This window comes from Monopterus albus, unplaced genomic scaffold (assembly GCF_001952655.1).
Source record: "Monopterus albus unplaced genomic scaffold, M_albus_1.0 scaffold119.1, whole genome shotgun sequence".
NCBI lineage: Eukaryota > Metazoa > Chordata > Actinopteri > Synbranchiformes > Synbranchidae > Monopterus > Monopterus albus.
Window position 1 is genome coordinate 319004 of NW_018127999.1, and position 24621 is coordinate 343624.

Sequence of the window (24621 nt, forward strand, 5' to 3'; positions counted from 1 at the left end):
AACATTCATTCAGACATAATTCTTACACAAGATTAATACAAGAAAACAATCGGTGTCATGGCTTACTGCTAACCTTGAAACAGAGCAGACTTTGAATCTTACTAAACTGCATTACTAACACATATTAAAGTCTAATAATTATCTGACTAATTTATTCATTTCTAACATAACTGTCAAAGCAGGGATAACCAAGTGAATAAGCTAATTGTCACCAGTTATGATCAATATCTAATACATTTTGTACCAAAAACATGTTAAAGCAAGCCAAACTCACACAACGTCCGTACCTTTACAAATCAAACTTTATTTCATAGTACACGTGTCATTCGTGCATTCAGGTGTTGTACAAAACCCATTCATTGAAACCCTTAGCATCCAATTGCCACTATTAATCAAACATCAGTCATAATTCAGTTAAATCTGACTGCACAGACATGCCTGCAAATTTAAATTCCATGTTACTTCAATTTTCTGAAGGTAACATTATGTCTGATGTCTATTGCAAATAAGCATTCATAAATTCATTTAGGAATCATGGAAAGAAAACTCTTTATAACTTCAGTATTTGCCAGAGGATCATTTGCAGGCATGTTTTTTTCAGCCTCAAAGTGACTCAGTAATAGTTGGTGCTAGGCTACGTCAAGCATTTACAAGCAAACGGGAACTGCTAATAGCTACTTTGGTGTACAAAAGTTTCAAAGTGGTAAACCAAGATAGACAAAACGAAAGGGCTCATGTTGCAGTCCTCAGCGTAGCTTACTGAATCCATGCCAAGACACTGTTCAGAGAAGTGAAAACTGAATGCTTAATGTCATGTTATCCAAAAGAGCATAGCAGTGTAACATGTTTGACTTACCCCTGACTGGCAAATAATCGTTTGGAGGAAGGAACGGCTGTGCATTTAATTGGTTTGCAAGTGGAGCAGGTTTGAACTTGTGTTGCAACATGCATCTGTGCTTTGTACACACTGTACTCTGAGCCTTCAGGTGAGATACTGGCAGCTTGCAAGTGATGTGTTGGAGACCTCTGGTCTGCATAGTTCATGTCTCATAACAATACATCTGATTATCATTGCTGGTTCTACTGTTGCTTTTCAGATGAATGAATTTTCACATTTTGTCTGTTTTACATCATTGTAAATAAAAAGTTTCTGGACCTTTCAGGATGCTGGGAGCAGTTACTTCCACATTATGCTTGCTGGTAGAGTTTTGTTTGGAGATAGATACGTTTACATTTAATTCAGTGTCTGTGCAGAATGTCTTTCAGACACATAAATTCCCCAAGTCTTAGTAGCTGGTCAAATTCTATCCAGTCAGAATGGGGTCTACATCACCTTTAGGTAAACAGGTTATTCCTGTCATTTCATGCTTTGCAGGAATAAAGAGATGATATTTTCCCCTTTAACAGGGACACAGAATGTTTGCCACAATAAAGTGTGTGCTTGTGAAGATAATGCATAGCTGCACTGATACGTTACATCCATCTTTGCTTCCATTTGTGTGTTTAAACAATATTTATAGTTCATCTGTTTTTTTTTTCCCCATTGACTTTGGCTTTTGATAACTGACTTGCTTTCCTCTATGTTCTTGTAGCATTAGCTTGTCTCTACAACACTCTGAGTGGTGGCAGGGATTGTTGTGATAGTCGTAACATACATCATTCAGTTAAACCTGTTTTAAAGGCCCAAAGAAGCCATCAGAGGAGGGAAATCAGATAACAGGCAGAGAACTACATTCATCAGTCACCCCCAGACAAGGCAGATGACACCTGTATTTATTCTTTCTCATGAAAAAATTTTTTTTTTATCCCATTATAGAAAGATTTTCTAGCCGTATGGGTCTGAAGATATAAAAGGATAGGAAATCTAAAGAGACAATGGATGTGATTTGGTGTCACACTATCAGGCACCTTTCTTGTTTTCAAGTAAAAACATTTGAGCTAAAATGGTGATTTTTGTTTAAATATAAGGAATGCTAAGATCTTTAGTTTTACATTTCGGACTGTGCAATAATTTGTTATAGTACAGCCAGAAAATCAGAAAGTATTAAGACTAATGACTAACGCCCTGTTGGTTTTTATAAGATCGGTTACACTGGTCTTATTCTTATTGTTATGCTTTCTTCAGAAAGTGCATTGAGATGAATTCTTGGCATTGACCAAGCAAGTGGTGATTTCAGCTCAAATATAATAGAGATGTCATTAGTGTTGTTTTCTGCATGCCTGCGTTAAAAAGATCTAATTGATAGTTTTTTAACAGTTTAGCAAATCAAATATTTTCTGTCTTATGCAACTAACATCCTGCAAGGCTGGAAAAAAAAAAAAAAAAGCACATGCTTAGATTTATCTCGGTGTTTAAAATTTGCATAACTGGCAGAAAATGTTTATTGCAGATAGGAAATTTTATTTCATTTTTTGCTTTGTTTGTATAATTGCAGCTTAAGAGTGAGAGAGAAGAGAATTTTAATGTAGATGAAATGGTTTTTGTTTTTCACTGTAGTCCCTTCTGTTACAACTTGGGCTGATTATCACCTGACTGCAGTGTACTTAGACAGCAACTGTCTTTAGTTTCACCTAGAATGAATAAATTCAGTGTTCAATTATTTTACTTGCACTCTGAAATGAACATCTTGGCTGTGTAATGGTAGGGAGTGTTTTTGCACTTTTTATTAAACAGACAATTTTCTGAGTTATTTTTCATTAACCTGTCAAGCTGCAGTAGATGATGATATGCTGACTTTGTTCTGAGTTCTAAATGCATTCACTAACATTGGTGTAGCAGAAATGACTACACTTGGATGCCAAGCGATAGGTGTTTGTATAGAGAATGTGAAGTTGTCGTCACACCGGGTTGAATTTTAGGAAAATGTGACATTTTGGAAGGCTCACATTCATTATTCATCACAGAGATATGCACTGCATAGATCTATATGTTAATTTAAAAAAAATGCAGTAGCGGATGCTTCAGCCTCATCTAAATGTCCATGTTAGTGTTCAGTTTGAGCACAGACAGGACAGAAATGATGCATCTGTAGTTCTTGTGTTATCTGCTGACAGCTGCTAGCTAGTGTTAGCTCATGAACCGAGAGCTGAGATGAGTGTACAGAGTCATTTTTCAATCTGCAGGATCTTTAGGTCCACTACGAGTCAGCTAAGGTTATCCATTCTGAATTACCAGTCAGTAAACCATTGACCACGGTGGTGTTCTCTGATGTCCAGCTGGGTTAATAGGGTGTCGATCAGTTCCAGTTAGGACTGCAACTAAGGGCTATTTGTATTATCAGATAATCTATTAATGATTAATATGAGCAACCAATAAATTCATTTTGTTCAGTGATTATTTCTGCCAACGTGGAGGTTATGTTTTTGCCAGATTTTGTTCACAGCATAATTCAATAAGTAATGAATGTATTTTGATAAGTTTTTGGAGTGATAGAGTATGGTCTACAAAATAATCCATAAGGTTTTGGTGCTGATCTGGATCATCATCTGAATCCAGGAATTTTTTTTAAAAGGATTCTTCACTATTGTGAGTGTTGGAAAGGCTGCTGAGTGTATGCGAGTTGCCCTGTGGCAAAGAGAAGATAAGTGGAGGTAATACTTGTAGTAGGCAGCATGCTGGAAAATGAACTCTAAAGTGGACTTGCATGCACCCAAATGCTATGGTTTGTCTGCATCTATCAAGGAGAGATGCTCTGTGTGCTGTCTAGTTGAAGAATGATCCAAAAGCCTGTAACAGTCCCTCTGGCATCCCCAAAAGAGAGATACGATTCATATACACCCTGCCCTTCCTCAAATGTATTCTAAATGCCATTAACATTTTAAATAAATAAATAATAGCTGTCATGCTGACAGATGTTTTAAACCAGTTTTCGCCTGACCATGAATATTGGCCCTAATTTCCTCTGGAGCAGTGTTGGTAAGTCAGACCCTTTGTCCCCTACTTTGTGTGCCTGGGTGGGAACATCTTAAAATACTTAAAATGTGCAACTTCCAGTGGTGCTGCTTTTCTTCTTTTTTTTTCGGCAACGAACCTTACTGCAACGTTAGCACCAAAAAATGAGCCTTAGTAAACATCCCCCCGGAGTCCAAAGTGACATCTTCAAATTGTTTGTTTTGTTAGACCAACCTTCCCACTGCAATGATTTGCATCTAATTATTTAAAAAACTGAAAAACAGCAAATTCTCACATTTTGCGAAGCTGGAAATGCTATAAATGTTTGGAAAAGTAAAAAGCTTGAAGATTTTCCTCGATACGTTATTGAAAACACTATCAAGAACATTTATCGGTGGTTTCCCCTCCTTTTGTTCTTCAAAATAAACACAGATATGTAAAGCATCATGCTTGAAAACAGAATTTATGGGAAATGTGATCTTGATAAAAATAACTTTAAAGGCCATATTGAAAAGGTGATAAAGGTGTGATTGTGTGAGCACATAAAGTGAAGAAATGTCACTTTCTTATACAAGTGGAGAGAACAAATGTAACCAATTTAACCTCTACTCCAGCACTGAAGGGAGTAGTTTCACATTTCAATTTAATAGAAAAGGTCAGAATATTTTAAAGATGCATAGTTACCTTTGTTTTCAGCTGGAATGTGGGTGTTTAATATACATTTTGGACAGTTAATCTAGCAAAAAGAGCATACATCACCACATTTATGGTGTTTTTGTTTAGCATTGTGTGCTTTGGTGAGGTGCTAGCTAAAAAGGTTCAGAACTCTAGGTAAACTTTGCAGACACACATTTGGCAGTGTTTGAATTTTCTTGGTAAACTCCTCCGAGGATCTGCCAGTTTTCCTGGATCATGTGGCCGCTGGTTGCTTTGGCTCCTCTGTTATGTGCTGTCAAACATTTGCTGAAGTTTGGGTTTTTACATCTTATTCCTGTCTGTGCTTTTGCAGTCCCATCATTTCCTCTGAAGCTGTGTGTGTGTGTGTGTGTGTGTATGTGTGTGTGTTCATGTGTGCCATCTAGTTTGTGTGTGTGTATGACGGGGTGTAATTGCATTTGGAGGTGAGGAGCATGCCATTGTGAAAGGATGTGCGGCTGTGTTCCTGTTCACAGATGACTGACTGTTTGTATTTGTACTCTGTTGCTGCTGATGAGTTATTGACCGTTGTATTCAAACCCATATAAGATGACACATCCTTTCTCTGGAAAGCCTCCAGGATCATAAGCTCTTGTAATTACAAGGCACGCCGGACAACATGGATTATCTTTGCCCTAATTAATTAACAGAGGTCAAATCTGGAGAAAAGAGGCCCTACACTCTTTTGTAGTCTGGCAATGCCTTTTGTGATCCAAACTCTCCTGTTCTGTTGGGGTACATTGTCTTTTTACATTGTCATCAGACATTTTTGACTTAGTGTCTTTACATCAATAAACCAATAAAAGCTATTTGTTCTTTCTTCTCTTCATGCAAGCTTTCCCCTTTTTTCCCTGAGCTGGGAGGGAGAGGTCCTTCTGAGATTTATTGAGCTAGATGTCCTGATTGAAACTGGAAAGAATGGAAATAAACATTAGGTAATCATACACAGTTGTACAGTAACTGCTTTCTGTTTTGTTTACTTCTGCCAATAATATTTGATACCCAGTTGGTGAGACAGTGCACCAAGAACCACAAATGTGAACCTTACAGTGGCACTATAGGAAAAGTCAGGGATCATCAAAGCCAGTAAATATCCTCCTCTGAACCATCAATGTCTATACAAAATTTCTTGTCAGTCCATCCAGTAGTTATTGAGATATTTCAGCCATCAGTCAGTGATGGACTGACATTGCCATTAAGTGTTTCCAATGTTCAACCAACCCAAGTTGACAGGGGGAGCAAACGTCTGGTGTACTTCTAAAGGGTATGTCTCCCACGTTTCCCAGATGTAGGGTTGGATTTTTTTTGTGCACTGATGTCCATCAACTCCCGGTCTGGATCAATGAGTAAGGGAGTTAAACTAGAGAGAAGCACAAAACCAGCTGTCACTGTTCAGCTCTAATAACGCACACAGCCACTGTGATTTTTTTTTTTTTTTTTTTTGCATGAAATGATCGGCTCCTTGGGCTCTTCCCTGCCTGGACACCTCAGCTAGTGACAGGTTCAATTTGTCCTCACAGTGCTGTCCTGGCACAGCGTTACTCTTGGCTGGCTTTTTGTCTTGTCAGCACATAATCTTCACTTTTCTCCCATCTCAGATGTAGTTGATAAGTGGCTCTGTCTTCTCTACCACACCTTTTTTCAAGGGTGACAGCGCCCTCTTATTTTTATTTATTTATTTATTTTTTGGCTAGTGTTGTTGTTATTGGCATGCTCAGTGGTTGAGGTTCTTCTCTATTTGGCATGTGGTACTTATTGTGGGCTCTGGCTTGGTGTCCTCCCTCCACTTCCTCAGCTTTCTCAGAAATTGATGAGTGCTACAGTACAGTTAAACAAACTAACCATAGCTGAGCAAGACCTAGGGAAACTATATGACACACAGGTGAAAGGAAACCAAATGACTACAGACAAAGCAAGAACATTACCTCCTCCTTGGCTGAGGTAATAAACCAGCATACAGAACTTTACATATCCCTTTTTAAAGTGGAAATCTGATGCAGCTGCCTTTGAAATGACTGCTAAAGAACTGGTTAATACATCAACACACATTTTCCCTCTTCAACACATTTGTCATGCAAATAGACTTGAGACTAATTAATCGTCAGTGGCACAGAATAGACGTGGTAACAGTTTAATAAATCATCAGCTTGCAGCGATGGCTCACTTATGCTGGACAAACCTAACTGTGCGATGAGAAAATGATAGTGTCAGTATTTTAACCATACTTCTATTTTGGTTCTGTCGTCTCTGAGCAAACATGAAATACCAGCTCACCTTCAGTTACTAAAGATAGACCAAGCAGCGACACAGGACAGAAATGATGCACTTTCTACCCCCGTCAATCAACATTTGTTGTCAACAAACAATTTAGCAGCCACATATTATTAGATTCTGTGGTAACATCCAGAAAATGACAGATTTGTAACTTGCTAGGTGATAAGGTGATAATATAATTCCCTGAGAAAGTTTCCAGGCAGGTGAGGACTTCACTGTCCAATCATCTTTCCTCTGTTTACTTTAACATTAGCACAGTGCTCTGTTAGCATGAGACAAATTGGTGAAGTAATTATCATCTGTCGCATCTTGCTTCTCTTTCTGGCCCACGAATGTGTTCAGTTAATGAAGAGTGTTAGATTCACTAGATTAAATAAACACAAACCATCTGGCCCTTGGGGTACTGATTCTTCAAAACCACTAAATAACTTTCACACCTTGGTATACAGTAGAAGAGGTAAAAATAACGTGTAATTAGTTTAACTGCTGAAGACTTAAACCTCACAGATCAGTGTAGCCAGCGCTGAAAGTCAGAATTCTTTCACTTTCTCTTCCAAAATAAGACTCGGGGGTGTAATAGCAGGTATAATCTTCACTTTGAAGATTATACCTGCTTATGCTGAGTAGTCAGAACATGATGCCGAGGCAAACGCCACAGCTTTTCTTGGCTGCTACACAACTATCAACTAACTAGTCACATTCTGCTTGGGGAGATGGAACAAGATTTTTTTTCCTTTGGCAGCTTTAAGTGAGTGGAGAACAAATACACAACATTTCTAAACAGTAAGGGCTTTGCTTTGAATTGCTCTCCCTGCATAGTTCATATGAAATGAACAAATTACAGTGTATCTCTAACTTCCTCTGGGCAGCTGTATTACATCCTCATTTGGATCTGATTTCTCTAATCCTACAAGTACAGTAGCTGATGATGATGATGTTCCTCATTATTTTCAGGCATGTCCCTGTACATTTAGCACTATACATTTCTTTTTTTTTTTTGGAAAACACTCACGACTTGAATTCTCCAACCTTAGTAGAAAGCACGAGTAGGTCAAGTTTTTCGATTTTTGCACAGACTTTCTGAGCTCGCAGTATCATCTAATCATCATCATTCCGCTCAGTTGAGCTATAAAGGGATACACCCCACCCCCGATTATTACAAACCTTTTTAAGTTTTACATGACTCGGGTTTGCAGTTATGCCTTTGTAGTTCTTGTTCCTCATCTTTCTACCTTTTGCTTGTTCTGCACCTACCTCAGATATATTTTTATCTCAAAGTGCATGGCCCTAAACGAGTCCCTTCATTATCCACTAACACTTCACCCCATTCCATTATGGAGGCTCTGCATGTGTATCACCAAGCAGCCACATCTGGTGCCATTACAGAGGTCTGTGGATTGACTGTGTGCAAGGGCTGAACTGTAACCACGGTTAAAAATACAAAACAAAATAAAACGACTGGGCTTAGGAACAAATTTCTTCTTCAAAACCCACTTACATGGTTTTCACAATGATTCGTTCATTCATAAATGTTTTCTTATCTGGGATTTGTTCTTATGTAGGAGCAGGATCTCCACACACTCAGGAGCACATTTTGAGTGTCGCCATGTTTGTGTGAAATGTGGTTATTTTGTTTTCTTATAATTCTGCAGTTGTATAATATTATAAGATTTAAATTACAATAACATTTTTATCATTAATATTTTTAAATATTTTCATTATTTTACAAAGCTTTTTGGTCTTTTAAAATTAAATGCTATTCACTCAATAAGTAAAGGCTTTAAAATTAATTTGACTTTTACAGTGTGATTATTTATAGCTTAGAGTTGAGAAAGACATCACTTAAAATCCAAATATGTTTAAGTGCATATTTTTATTTTTAATTTCTATTAGTGTCTTTAAGTGTCTCAGATATTGTGGCCGGTGTTGAGGCTATCTCAGACACCGGCCAGTTAAATGGGACCTAAATGAATGGGACATAAGTTGTGCACCCTTCTTCGTATACAGCGTTCACTGAACAAGTAGGAGCATCTCGTGTATTTTTTTGTTCTATTTTATACCCGCTGATGCTACTAAATATGGTGCTCCACGTCCCGACTTTCTCAGCTTTTCTTTTCAGTGTCTGTGTGAGAGTCCTGTGAGTTCACACCCCTACAGTCTCATGCCCTTTAACGTGGACTGGCAGAGCGTTTTCCTGTGCTAAATAGGAACGACTGGCGTACACATTCGATTTACACACACATAGGATTCATCATTGTAAAAACGGTTTAAGTACATGTTCATAGCTTTTCTTAGCACCTTTCTGAAGAACAAATCTAAGAAGAAAGGATTGAATATTGGTGAATGAGGCCTGTCGTTGCTTTGGCTTCATGTTTAAGAGCCCATAGCAGACCCTCCTCCACAAACATGCAGTGTTAACACTATTGCTTTGGCCCATAGCAGACCTTCCTCCACAAACATGCAGTGTTAACACTGCACCTAAATGTTGATTCAAAACTTCCCTCACCTCTGAGTCATATTCAATTACTCCACCTTTTTTGTAGCCGTGTCATTATACACATAGCAATGCATGAATACATCATGACAGGCTATAAACTTACCAAATCAGGCTATATAAAACAAACCAAATTTGGTTCAAAATGACCTAACTACAAAAATAAAAAGGAGTGAGTGATGTGAATGCAGAGCAGCATGACTTGTTTTTGTTTGCTGTAGACTGAGCCCTACTGTTTGTCATGTGCAGTGGTAAACCAGCATTTATTACAGTAAAACCTTCAGTGGCCCTGAGAGCTCATTGTACTGCAACTCGAGAAAACACAGGCAAATTAAGAAAACATTTTAACCAATTTGACAACACATGCACAACATTTAGAAAAAACTGCAAATACAGAATACACAACCAAATAGAGAAACATGTGGTGCTGTTGCTTAGAGTTCTGCTTTGCGATGTGAATTTGCACTGATCACCAGCTAGAAACTGTCCCGAGAGTTCTAACCTTGGAGAAAAATAAGAGAAACTGAGTTGAAAGTGCAGAATGGTTATTTAGCTGTGTCACCACCCTCCAGTTTTATACAACTGTGACTTTCTGACTGGGCTTTGTGTCTTGTCAGCTTTCAGCAGTTTATTTAGATTTTTTTTTTTTTTTACCTGTACCAGTCTTTCTGTAACTTCTTTTCATATAGTATTAATTGAATAAAACACATAATCATTTCTTATTTCACAAAACTGTGTTTGTGCAGCTCTATATTCCCCCATTGGTCTTCTGTTTTCTCTTGTACTCGTCCCGCGAGGCCAACATGGGGTTGCAGCTGGAAGAATGCCACGCTGTCGGCACACCAGGGAAAGCATTACTTTCATTGCACCGCATTATATCACCGCAGACATCCTTGTTAAAATATAATTTGCTAATTCCTTTCAATACTCATTTCCACCCGACTATCCCACCAGGATTAACATGCCATTTGTTGGGATGTGGAAAAACAAGCTCCAAGTTAATTAGCAAAACAGAGAAGGAAGAGATGAAGAGAGAGGGAGACTGAAGATGAAGGCAGATGTAAGACAAGACACTAAAAGTCCAATCCCTCTTTTTGTAGTGTATTCATAATCACTTTGGTCCAATAGGAGGCATATTTACAGTCAAGATTCTGATGAAAAGTAATCAGAATATGAATTTAAATAATCAGAATCACACTTCATTTGTTGTGGAGCCATATACTGACAAGCTGAGCAGGATGAGCTCAGGAATACTCCTCAATCCCCCTGGATGACAAAAGCTGTGTTATGCTTGGGTTTGGCAAGTAGGTGTCTTGTGTTTAGTTGTGATAATCATGTGTGGCACTTTCTAGTTCTAAGAGCCAGAGGTGTTTTCCCTACCAAACTGGGACATGTCGATGCAGCAGTACCACTTTTTTTCCAGACTGAGGGCGAGTACTTACTGTAATAACTCAGTACTTGCAGATACGGTACAAGGTTGTGTTCTGCGTGTTCAACATGGGCCAGGTGCATAAACAATGTGTAAACAGAAAAAACTGTGTGTACGCATTAAAACAGAAGTGAGCGTGCGTATTGTTTTTCAGATTTATAAAGACACCCAGTTCTGGTTTATAAATCTCAGTCGTCGTGGAACTGGGCGCACGTGCAGAGCTTATTTTCCACTCCCACTTTTAGCCATAAATAGAGGTTGACGCACAATCATTTGATAAAGGGTGTGTACTGGTAGCCTGCTGACTGGCACTGGCGTGCCCACCGCAGGCTGGTCAGGTGCATAAACTATAAAAGGTCCAGGTGGATCTCCCCTCTTGAGCCACAGCCAGTGGCTGCTCCTTTCTTTGGACATGATGCGTCTAATCTGGGCTTTAGGATGCTTCTAGTGGATCTACCAGTTTTTTATGCAGCTTTGTGTGTATGTATTAAACCCCACATGTCTGCTCTTTCCCGCCTACGTAGCACAAAGTAAACTGCTGTGTATAAAGACGCTCTCTTTCTAGATGGCTGCCTATTGAAGTGGGATAAGCCAGAAGCCTCAGTAGTTCCAAATAGGTTTGGGCCAGTGCCACAGTAAAGCACATTTCTGTGTCTGCAGGAGTCTGTTTACAGAGCACTGCTACTGCTGTTTTTGAGTTTTATCATAAACTAAAAGATTCCCTATTTTTTGTTTTTGTTTTTGTTTTGTTTTGTTCCACTTTGCACCATCTACAGGGAGAGTTTCATTGCAGACAGCAAAAAATCAAGTCACTGATTTGTTTTCATAAAGAGATCAATACCAATATAAGCAAACTCAATCACCAAATGTTTGGCCTAAAAAAAAAAAAACTTTGTTTTTTTCTAATGTTAAATTAAGGTGATGTGAGCTGAGGTGTTTGTACAAAGTTTCTTTAACCAAGTTATTCAATAATAAGTTAATCAAGATATTTGTTTTTAGATTAGTTTTATGTAGACAAAATAGATTGCAAAATGTTTTTGTTTGCAAAGGAAGATTGAAAGCTTTAAAAACACAGGCACTGCACATCCCTAACCACCTACAGACATGTTAGAGTATTTTTATACATTTACCCAAATCATGTACCAAACGTGAGTTGACCGTGTTGTTGCATTTTAGTGGCATCAAAAAATTTATGTAAGAAAGCCACTAAAGTTTCATTTGTGGCCGTCAGTCTTCATTAAATCTTTAACATCAAATCTTCAAATTGAACTATACGCACCGTTGTTAGGTTTATTTCCTTCTCGATAAAAGACCGAGAGAGCAACAGAAGAAGTCAAGATGGGATAACTGTGTTAAACTGTTTATGCTTAAACCAGCAGCCAGCTTACTTTACACTGAAGTGAAGACAGAATCAGAGACAAACATCACAGTGGCGTTCATGGTAATGCATTGACCTGCTGTTGTACCTACTGAAGCCCATCTGGGCTTATTATCTTAGAAAAAAATGAACAAACTGCATAGTGAGGGACCAGAAATGTTTGATTTGAAACTAAACTAATTAAATCAGCAAAATTATGTACTACTTGCTTGCATGTCCATTACTGTTGCAGAAAGAACCATAATGTTTATAACAACACCTCCGTAATGTTTCAGTTAAAACATCAAGAGCAGTTCTAAGCACAAAAACTCTTATGAATATTCGAAGTCATAGTGCATCAGAATTAAAGATTAAAGAACTCATTTAATGGGTTATGCATAATGTGTGTAGGTATCTGTGGCCTTTATTATTATTGTTATATAATCACGCATATAGTAAATAGGCAGTAGTGCTCGGCTTACACTTTATTTAAATGGTATCACTTTGATATTATGCCACAAGCTGCTGCCTTAATGGAAAATATTTGTTGGTTGAGAGGAATAATGGATGCAATTTAGTTTGCAATTATTGTAAATGACAGGAAAATTAAGTCCAAGCATAAAAAGTAACTGTAGTATTTTTATCATAACCCCAGATCAGTTGTAAGTAGTGAAATGTTCCGTTTAATCGTCTGTGTCACTGTGAAACAAAATCAAAGTGCTGGCTTTGACGAACAGCACCTCTGCTAAAAGGAAAGAAATGCTTTCTGTTTTCCTGTGATCTAACAGCTACTACTTATCCTTACCTCTGAAGACAGGTCAAGAGATAAACATAACACTGGGTTCTGCCGGTCTATTAAAGCTTATCATGTAGGAAAGCAGGACTGCGGTCTCAGCGGCTGCACAGATTCATTGGTGCAAATTTTATACATATTCCCTTGAAGGCTCAGCGTGAGGAGGTCGGCTCCTGCCTGCTGCTGCCGAATGATTTCTAACTGAACTGAATTGTTGTCTCCACACCGAGACGCACACAGTGACACGAGATCAGAAAAACCCTAGAGATGGATGGTGAGATCATGCTGGTGGTTAGTGTCCAGCTGAGAGAGACATTGCTCTAAGCAAAGATGGAACCTGATACTCTATTTTCACCTGTAAAGCTGAACTGAAATGAACATTAATTATTGCACAGCCTAATGCAGTCCAATGCAACAGCCCTGCTGTAACATCTGTCTTCTAAAGAGTTCATTCTGTTCAGCTTTAGTGATAGAAATTCAGTTATGTTTATTTTTGAGGTCTTGACTAAAAAATAAAAATAATAAATAAGAACACTCCCTAACAATAAAAGAAGACATTATGTTGAAAGGTGTTTCTAAATTTGTCCTTCCTGTTGACAGACATAAGGGGGCAGAATATTAGAAACATCTCTCAATATGATGTAGTCTGGTAATCTCACTCGATAGATTGTAATTAAATTTTGTACAGACGTCCGTGGTGCCCGTTCATTGCCCCCTCAGGATGAATTGTAATCACTTTGGTCCTCCGGTGTTCATCCAGTGTCATCTTCAGGTCAGAAGCTTAATCTTGGCCAATACTTTAGCCTTTAGCCTAATAAACAAGGGAATTATTTCCTGTAAAACCTAATTGTGATCATGATCTTAGTCTAACCATGTTTCTTAGACCTGGAAATGAAAAAAGTAGTCCAGATGATGGGGGTCAAACAAACAAAAACAAATAGTCTCTGAAATAATTATAGTCACAGGGCAGGGATCATAAATGTAGCTTCCCTTCAACTTGTTGGTCTCTGTAGTCGTGAATAATTTTAAGGCTTCATAAACGGTATGTTTATGACTACTGATGAGATGCCTTAAAGTGCCCATGGCTGCTCATTTCCAGCCATTTAATGTTTAAATCTTGGCTACCTCTAGATTAGCTTGGCGCCCCTCACAACTCCAACTAATTATTTCAGAATGATAAAGCCAGAGACCCTCTTCCTAGAAATGAGTGGATAGTTCCTGACTGTGCAAAACCTCCCACTACAGGTGTTGCATCAAAAGTAGACGGCGCATAACATCGTGGGTCGTCAATCCACCCATTAACCAGCAACACATCACATGCAGCAGACACACTGGCCTCAAGCTGTCACAACAAACAGGTGCTGTGCTCCGGGGGTTAGGGTTACTTAATACAGCATTGCCACCATTGTTTATGACAGAGCATCCCCATATTTCATCATGCCATCAGATGTCAAACTAACCCCAGTGATGAAAATGTCACAGGTGTGTCTCGGCTTAAACTGGGCTGGTTTTGCTCCAGCCATGCTTTCACACACATCTTGTTCATTAGAGGAATAAACAACAACAACAACAATAAAAGAAGCAGCAGTATGAATGTCAGCTTTGCTCTGATGTGGCCATCTCTTACCCTGATGTTTGTGTGATTTTCCTTTAAGACCAGAGAGTAGGGATGTGCATATTAAATCTGCATTCTAACACTTCTCTGACTTCTAACAGTTACTATATCAAACCCCATAGATCTGTTTACACCAGAGTAGGAAAAAAACAAACAAACACATTGCAAGTAATGTGTGAATTAAGTCTGCGTTCCAGTGATGCTGGAGTTTAGGCAGTGAGATTCACCCAAGTGAGCCTGCAATTTAAACTTGGCTGGGCCTTGCATGTTGGTGAGAGGTCGGCAGGGTTGGTAACATTTGGCAATTATTTCACCAGTTCACAGTGATTTGTGGCTTTCAGTCCATGCAGTTTGTGTGTTTGTTTTTGCTATTAGGCTATTAATTATAAATGCCTTCTGTACCAGTAATTGTTCATTTTGCAGCATCATAATTATATATTTTTACTAAAAGGGGCAGTGCTGTTTAAGGCTCATTTAGTCCAGATTACAGCTTTTAGGACGGAACATGAACACAATGAAAATGGTTTAATTACTGTTTTTCCCTGTTTGAGCAGGGCAAAAGGAAGTGTGATTCTTTGAGGCTGGAGTGAAACAACAAAACCTGAGAGTAACAGATGAGGCCTTTGTGTTGAAGATCCTTCCCATCCCAGCATGGACAGTTTCCCAGATTTCTCTGCTCAGTGTCAGTGTGACACTCAGTGTTTTTCTTATTCCTTAGGGCGATTACCGAGACTTTGAGGTGACTGTCACACTTTATGGGTCGCAAATGTTCGAAATCTGATTCCAAATTATAGTTTTACTGTGTTACATGTGACCTACTTGCAAACTGAACTGTGCTGAGTTAGACCTTTATGAACTTCCCTTTATTGAATTTTTTCATTACAGTTTTAGTCACATTAGTGGTGTGGCTCAGGGGATGGCAGGTCACCGAGTTCACTTTAGTTCAGGCTGAAATATTCCAACAGTTAGTGGATGGATTACCATAAATGCTTATACAGATATTTTGTACACAAGTTTATGTCCATCACAGGATACATTTAGCTCGGTAAGGAACTGGGGAAATAAGAGAAAAACTTGGGTTAAATAGACTGAATCTTTGGAAGTTGGCAGTTTACCTTCCATTTCTGACAGCGTAGTCGTGTTCTGGTTGCCAAGTTTCAAGGCTGGTGTGGAGAGTAGTATACTGTATAACACAGTGCCTATACACATGAAAACAATGGGTCGCATTCATCAACCGCTCTCATGAACAAATTTGTTCATAAAACTCATGAAGATTCTGGCATTCACCAATGTTTTCTTATCTGGGGTTCTTTAAGAAGGTGTTCGTGAATAAGATGAAGACTTTTCTTAGGACATTTCTTAAGAACATGTGGCAAATTTAGTTGTACTGCATTAATTCCTCCAGCTAGCCAGATGTTTGCACCTGGTTCTCTAAGACAGATATGTGAAGCTGACATATTCCCAGTGTAGGTGCTTTAGTAAGTGGTCTGTGAACATAGTGTCTAGAGCCTGTTTTTATGTAGCCCAGGAAAACCAAGATGGATTTCTCTGTGGCTTAGTGTAAATTAAATGTGTCTTGAGTCTCATCTGGATATTTATTGGGATACAATACACCTGAAGTGACAAGTGAAACTGGGCCATTGTTAGTATTTTCCTCAAAGTTTGAGCTTCGTTTGATGCTGAAATAACTGAGTTATGTGTTTGATGGAAAGCAGTATATTATCTTAATACCTCATATTTGCTCACCATAATTGCAATGTGGTTGAAATGATTTTGAGACTGTGGATACAAAAGCAGCTTTGGTGTCTTTTAGCACTGTCGTATCACATTGTGAAGCATTTTTATGTCCAGCAGTTTAGAAGTGGATATTATGACTTGAAGTGTCAACATGCTGGGATGCTTTGCTGGGTTTTGGATTGGATGAAGGGCGGTGCCTTCCTCTCTCTGTTCTGATTCATAGGAAATTAAAGCAGGCGTGAACAGGATGGTAACTGTCTGTGTGATCAGATTCTCCTGCCTCACTGACGCTTGGCTCCAGGAAGTCTTTTATTTCCTCTTTCACCCCTTTTTGTCACTCTGACACTGATGGAGAGAGTATTGACAGTGTCCCTCAGAACAGCATTGTGGGTAATGGTCATGGATTCTTGCAGCGTGTTCAGCACAAAAAGACAATAGATTTCATTAACTTACACAGAGTAAAGGCCATCTTGATGCCAGCTCATCTGTGCATTGAGAGCAATAATGCACCGTGGGCAGGGACGGATGTCACATTGCAGACAGGAACTTGTCACACATATCTGCCAATTTTCCAGATGCTGAAAGTGTCATTCTGTCTCACCTTGTCAGCTACGACACTCGGTAGCTGTGTGTTGCGGAGGTCTTGTTTGAGGAATGCGATTAAATATCATGACCTTTAGCTTGTAGAGACGTTACACTTCAGAAAAATGCTGGATCAGTGTTCACTCCATAGATTCACTTAGTTGTGTGGTGAGACAGCAGTGTAACAGTGTATTAACATTTATGTGTAAAAAAAAAAAAATTATGTAGTTTGTACAAATGTGTGCATAGAACTGTTTTGTTGAAAGTTTCAACCTAATATTGTATTACTTTTTATTGATTGTGATCCCTATTAGTTGTTTCACTCCTAATTGGAACATTCATAAAATCCAGAATATGGAGATAAACTGTGTAAAAATGCTTGTACTGAAAGTAATTTTAGCAGTTTGTTTAAATTCAGGTTGTAATGGTAATGCTCCATTTGATGTCTGTATTTTTTAATTGTTTAATAATTACCTCTGAAAGCTCCTGGAAAGAGCAATGTAATTTAACAGTACTGACTATAGGACACATAGAGCCAGTATTCAAACAGTACATGTTCATTTAATTAACTCCAATTCAAAACTAGTTTAACCTCTTTTAGACAGAGCACAGCTAAACATGCAACAGTGTCAAATTTGTCTAAAGCTAAACACATTCAACATCTAAGAATAATAATAATTACTTGGGTTTAATTGGAGCAGTTATTTCCCTCTTATCAGTAAAAAAGCATCGCTCCTTCCAAGATACTTTCCATGAAATTATTAGATGATTACAGACATGTAAAATGAAGTGTTACCACTCCAGCTATTGGTCATTATTAACTATATCTATAAAATGTCAGAAAATAGTGAGAAACGCCCATTGCAGTTCCCAGAACCCAAGGTGAAGTCCCTGCTTGTTTTGTATGGCCAAAAGTGTGGAAAAATAAAAATATTACATTCATTCTCACATTAGTAAAAATGTTTGGCATTTTCTTGATTAATAATCAAACAACTAATTTGTTGGTGGGTGAATGGTTTCATTTTAAAGCCACAAATATTCCAAAAAAGCCAAATATTCTGCAACCAGCTTCTCAGATGTGAAGATCTGTTGCTTTTCTTTGTCAAACATGGCAGCACATGACATATTTTTGGGTTTCTGACTGTTGGTCGAAACAAAACAAGCTAAGGCAGACGTCACCTTGAACTCTGAGAATCAGTCATCACCATTTTTCTATTACTACTTTTGACTTTTCCAAAACTAAATGAGCAGAATAATGGATCTCAAAACCAATAGTTACTGCACCTCAATGACACTGTAAAATGGCTGATTTTTACAATATATTTAATTGGATTTTTTCTTACAAAACAATTCCCTCATAAACCAGAACACACAAAATGCATAAAGAAAACTGTACAGTCAGTTTTGTCATGTCTGAACATGAACAGTGTTATCTACAACAGTGGTTCCTAAGGGTTAAAGAAGAGGTACAGAAACAGTCATCTGACACGGACGGTAGATCCAAACGAACAACATGAGCTAGCCAATAATGTCGTCGTATCAGCAAGTGCAGATGCAGTCTCTTTGTTGTTGCTCTCCTTGGTGCTAGTAGCAATGTTGTACAGCTGAATCGACCTTAAGAGAGAAGCTGACAGACGCGACAATGACAGGGCAGAAAAAGTGACTTTTCACAAGCAACCGTAAACTGTGTGTAACTGAGAGGTCAGTGATAATCATGTTGAAGATCTGCTTTCATTACATGCGAGTCTTGGAGCTGTTGAATATAGTGTGGATCATTTGTTTAGAGCCATTGGAGGGTGACTGGATGGGACAAAGACTTTAGGAAGTGTCAGAGCCTGAATCGTTTAACAGTCATTTTTTTTCTGTTGAAAACTGGGCTAGCACTTTGACAAATTTCCACTCAGATATTATAACATCAGAAGGATTTCTCTCCTCAGTGCAACAGTGGTCTAGGAAACATCATCAGCATCATTAGGTCATTGCCTTCAGAAGGTTCAACAGGTTTTCATGGCAGATTAGCAGCAAATACCTAAATCACGAACAACGACAAATCTGCTTCACACCTGTGTTTACTTTTCTTTTTCTGACACAGTTTCTACCCTAAACATTGCGTTGCATCAGGGAGTTACAGGCACAACTACGTATTAGGAGAAGATGTTTAATATTTAATCTGGGCTGTCTGTGGGAAAAACACATTAGCAGATGCAATATACTTCATTCACAAGACTCCAGCTGGTTTTTACAGTGGTACACGTTTCTTAAACTCTGACAGACTTTTTGCACATGTTAAAGTTGGACTGTGACTTCTTGGTCTGTGTATGGCCTAGGCCTTCAGTGGTAAATGTGACTTTTATCTCTCTTCTCTTTCAGACTTTTTTGAACTGCCAAAAAAGATCAGCAAGTGCAAAATCCCAAAGGCTGTGAGTATTTGTGCAGTGATTACATACTCTGTGTCCCAAGGTCATTTTCAGTGACATTTTAGCTAAAGATACTGAAAGATATCCCAAGTTTTTCTCATTAGTTGGCCCTGATTGTGGGCATTTAATATTGCATAGCTCTGTATTTAGCTAAATATGTCTCCCCACCCATAGAAATAACAGGTGCAGCCTTATAATCAGAACAGAGTAAATCATTGTTCACATGCAGTCATGCAGTGAAATTCCACATTTTAGAGCCTGATTATCATAAAGGTGAGAGCAATGTGGCAACAGGCTGAGGTGGACAAAACACAGCAAAGAGATTATCAGATTGTGATTGCCTTTATTTTAGTTGATAGATTTGTTAAAACATGCCTAAATCGGCCCCATTACCAGCTGCTGCTGTTTCTGCCCTCAGCTGGTAGCTATTAGGTAGACCTGCCTAAAACTTATGCAAATTATGATTTTGGCTTCCAAATATTATGAAAACAAAAAAACTGAGATAAAATAATTATTGTGCCACACTCCGTTACATTATGATGCTCTCATTTTGTCTTCTTATATCCATTGCACCCCTTCAATGCTCTACAGTGCGACCATTTTTTGCTCGCATCAGGTGAAGTGAAACATCACGAAGGCTGACAAGACCTACCGTCGGCTCGTTACTGTAGTGCAATAAAACCTCTGCAAGTAAAAACTCAATAAGAGTAATGTAACAAAACACCCGCTAAACGAGCATAACCTTACAGGGATAGATCATTTCAGCTTTGCTCGTAGTCTGTCATGCACCAGCAGCGCGTGTTAACCTGAAGTAGCAAAGATTTATTTGGAAAATAAATCTAGAGTATTAATTTCCTCTGAACTGTCAATCACAGTAGGGCAGATGAAATTATTGAATCATATAAAAAGAAACCCGTTAAAAGACGTTTTCAAGTCCAAAAAAGTGCATGATATTTCCAAAGTCGATGAATAATCTTGTCAAACAATTGTGTTCTCAATATTGGTTGAAATAATCGTGTTTATGATTTTTGCCATAATCGTGAAGCCCTAAACTCTCATCTCCAAAAATTGAAGGTGCACCTAGTAAACTGAGTGTATATTACATTACTTTTTAGTTAATTTAATATAGTAGTAAGTCGTGTTGCTGACGATGGGCTACGATTTTGATTCCAGCTGCTCTGTGCTCGCTGGAGAAGCTGTTGGACAGCGAAAACTAGCAAATTTTAGAAATACGTTGTGAGAATGATGCTGCTTTAATTCTCAGACAAGCAGATTTAAAACCTGGCAACAAGCTTTTATAACAATAAGCTACATGTGTATTTTAAAGAGAAAACAAATTTTAACTCTCAATATAATTTGTAATTTACATTATAAGAAAAAAATCTTTGGATGTTTCATGATACTGACAGATAAATGTTAGACATTCATGTATCAGATGTAGTTTGAGGCCGAGAACAGGGGTACATGGCATAATGAGGAGAAAAGAAAAAGTCATAATCCTAAAACTCCCCGTCCCAGTAATTTGACACTGTCATTCAATCTGCAGAGACAGCAGCATTCCCTCTCTTTCAGCCAATGGATCATGGTAATGATGATTAGTACAAGTGGCCAAAGCAAATTAAAAGCTAAAGTTCAACCTCAGAGACAGTTTCAGACGTTTTGATATGAGAGATGCTGTTGTTTATTCAGTTACTGCCTCGGGACAGACAATATGGGGGCTTTAAAAGTTGGGATGCAACTTTTGAAGAGTGAGGTTTAACAAACCTGTACATTTTAATAATTTAACAATTAGTAACTATTCCTAGAAACAGGAAACATGTTTACATATTGCTAAGGTCTATGAAAATGTATCCAACAGGCTTTTAAGAAAAGCAGCTCCTTTTTGTTACAGTCGTACAAGTCTACCTGGCCTTGGATTTGATGCATGGCTCCTGGAGAGGATGTACAAATGCTCACAGCCAGTCAGATAGCAGAGCTGATGCCACTTTGGCACGGCCTCAGCATGTGGGTCAGCGTAAACTGGAGTTATTACCCTGAGGGAATCTGGTAAGTGACATTTTCAGGCTCCACAGCACAGAGTTGTGCTGCAGGTACAGAATAACTGAGGAAGACAGCGGGGGACTGTTATACCATTGCAAGACCATAAGATGTATTGTTCATTTCTGGTTAGGCTTCCTCTGTGAGTGAGACATCCATTGTTGATGGCTAATAGACCATTTGGGCTCTTTGGATAGATGATGTAACTAGAGGGCATTACACATGTGCATAAAGCCAGCCTGTGCTGGCAGCAGGAGAATGAAAGCTTTCAGAGAACACAGTACAATACCATGACAAGGGTGAATAAACAGGTCGGTAGCTTTTAAAGGACTCAGAACACACAGACACTAAAGGCAGACAGTTTGTGTTGATTATATGCAGCACTGGTGAAAACAAACAAACAAAACTGGAAAGCTTTTTACTCTAAAAAAGTGAGCATTGTGCATAGTTCATAGTGTGTTAATAACCCCTCTTCTGATACCTATTTGCTGTGATAACATGGAAGGAAGTGCAATAATGTTACAATTCTGTATAGTTAAGTGCACATAGATCACTGTTGCACTGAACGGCATTGACACTTTCTCCCAGTAGAAATATCACAACAGGGTACCTCAATGTTTTCTTACTTACTCTATTTTTAAGTACTTTTGTTATAGTAAACCCAGGCGTGCTTCCCTCTTGCTCGGTCCCAGGGTTGAGTCCACAACTTATGTTGACAAATCTTTATAATAGGTAATTTGGCCTGATCTTTCCCTTTTTCCCCCACTTACAGCTTTCCCTAATTCTACGTCTCCTGCTTTGTTGTTTCGACTCATACCTCACCGACCCAGACAGCTGTGTTCCCTCTCTTGATGTCTGACACCTCGCAGTGTGGCGTTCTCTGTTTGCCGTTCAGGACAAAGAGGGACTCAGCTGACGGTGTCACCAGATACTGTCCAAACATCCCACTGGAGACCACCACTCTGTTGGGGCCTCCCCAGGGCCAGGCTCGTGGAGATAGAGGATCCTTGAGGCTCTGGATAACCTCAACACGGCCCGAGGACAGGTCTGCAAACAGCAGGTCCGTGCCTGAGCCTGAGGTGGCCACCACCACATGCTGGTTGGGCTCGGTGAAGGAGGGCTGGAAAACCAGATCGGAGACCTCTACAGGCTTGTCCATTTCCTGGTTCAGACCCAGCTCCCCCTGGAATGACACAGTCTGAACTACCAGCTTTGAGCGCTGTGGCTCAGGTGTCACAATGTAGCGGCCGTCCGGTGAAACAAAGGGTTGTCCTGTGATGTTTAGGTTCGGACCAATCACAGTGTCCGTCACACTGTCAATGAGAAGCTGGGGAGGGGCTTGCATGTGGTTCTTGCTCTGGCACTGGATGAAGTAGAAGCCGCTCAGGTGTGTGTAGGCCATGCTGACTGGTATGCAGCTGTAATTCTTCAGGCTGATGGTTTTGACACGGTGGAAGGTCTCCAGGTCAATCTTGTGTAGTGCAGGTTCGTTTTTGAGGAAGACAAAGGCAAACCTAAATCGACAAAGTTCAAAGAAAAGGTTAATAGCCTTTCTAGATTTCTGTGGGCAGTGATTAATACACACTGTCATTAGAATTCTAATTTATTTTCTCCTTCACTTCAGAAGGACAGCTGTAATGAGTGAGCATGAGGTTCCCTGCATTTTAAGGTCAGAGGTGGTCGAATGTAGGTGTGTGTCTGCTGCTTTACCTCACGTGAGTGATGATGAGGTTGGTTGGAGGAATGAAGAAGTCGCTGACTCTCTGGAAAGTTGTGCGGATGACATGATGAACTTCTCCCACACTGGCCTGAGGAATCACCTGCAGACAATGCCATAGAACAGCATGAATAGCAAAGCTAAAATCCTTTTCAGATTGTGAGGGTTGGGAGAATTGAAGGCAAGGTAGCGATAATGGTAGAAGATATAATTTTTATCACAAAGTCCGTGCAAATTCTCAGTCATCCAGGTCATAGTATGCTGAAAAAATTTAGAAGGAAGCATCGGGACGTAGTTTTAGGTAGAAGATGTTTCACCTCTCATCCAAGAGGCTTCATCAGTTCTGTCCAACTGGTGGTGAGCGGGAGGTGTTTCAGTCCTTTGACGGCCAACAATGTCCTCTGACTGAGTTGTTAGGGTCTGGTATCGGTGAGAGCTATTGCCTGTCTTTGAACCTTCACACGTGGCCTGATGCCTATTGTCCTGGTGTGAATTGGAGTGGAAATGTTTGGGTAGAGATTGAATCACTTTTTTTATTTTCTCTTGACCTAGTTAGTGGATAATGTTCTGAACTGTACTGCTCAGCACTACGCTCACTGGTTCCTACAGAATATGTAATTCTTTAGGTCACGAAGATACTTAAAAACAAAAGGCTTAATTTTCTAAAACGGCTGTTAAACTCAAACGGGAGTAAATGGTGGATTTTGGGGGACTATTTTCAGCTGTGGATTAATACACATTTAGTGCAGTAGCAAATCTTCATGGCAGCAATGTTTGTAGGATAAACTACAGTCCAGGTTCTTGGTGATCCTGGAAAAACCAGCAAGAGAAAGTAGCCAACCGAAGAAGTCCCACCCTTTTCAAAATGCAATGTGCACTGCCTGTAACGGTTATCAATACTATACAAAATTATGCATACTTGTTTATTGTTTCTACAAGGCATGATTTAGAATTTAAGTTGCTTTAGTTATTATTTCCTTTGGTACTAGTATTTTGAAGGTCACTGTTAGGTACAAGTCACGCTGAGCTGTTCTCATGTGAATAGGATTCTCGAGTCAGAGACTCAAGCTATCACAAGCATGGACATTCGTCTGCCCTTTTGGAAGATTGGTACTCATCGTCATGGATATTAATGAGAAAGAAGAATATAAAAAATATGTAAAGGAGCAAGGACTCAGCTGTTCTTTTGTGACATGCAGCCAAAGAGGTATTTGTGTTGTTTTCTGTATTTTACTTTGGTAAAATTATTATAAGCCGTCCCTGGTAGACTAGTGGTTAAGGCGCAGCGCTCTCGCCGCTGTGGTGACCCCTAAACGGGAAAAGCCGAAAATGACCTCCTTTCTTTCATGTTAGCATTTTACATTATGGTAATCTGTCGAACTGTATATGTTTAGTTTTTACAGAGAATTGGGAGAGAGACGTCTTCTGATAAACCAGTAGCAAGAAAACCACTTGTCAGCATATGCCTCGGGGGAACTACAGTGAAAACTCTACTGTCCAATGACGCAAGTGGATATTAAGCAACAGCGCATCGAATTCAAAGGGTTGGCGGGCAAGTTATGACTTGGTGCAGTGCATGGA

At 39.2% G+C, this 24621-nt stretch overlaps 1 protein-coding gene and 1 long non-coding RNA gene across 3 annotated transcripts in view; one reads left to right on the forward strand and one right to left on the reverse strand.

Annotated features, from left to right (window-relative positions):
* LOC109966803 (uncharacterized) overlaps positions 1 to 19296 on the forward strand; it is a 70221-nt gene extending 50925 nt beyond the window's left edge. Inside the window, exon 4 of the long non-coding RNA XR_002275829.1 lies at positions 19240 to 19296. This is a non-coding gene — a long non-coding RNA (uncharacterized LOC109966803). The remainder of the gene's footprint in view (positions 1 to 19239) is intronic.
* Positions 19297 to 19390: 94 nt separating this feature from the next.
* Positions 19391 to 24621, reverse strand: part of fstl4 (follistatin-like 4) — a 215047-nt gene continuing 209816 nt past the window's right edge. For both annotated transcript variants that reach the window (XM_020611963.1, XM_020611962.1), the window contains exons 15-16: positions 23034 to 23143; positions 19391 to 22837 (exon numbers count right to left, since the gene is read on the reverse strand). In XM_020611963.1, coding sequence (XP_020467619.1) covers positions 22135 to 22837; positions 23034 to 23143 — 813 coding nt within the window. In that variant the 3' untranslated portion in view covers positions 19391 to 22134. The remainder of the gene's footprint in view (positions 22838 to 23033; positions 23144 to 24621) is intronic.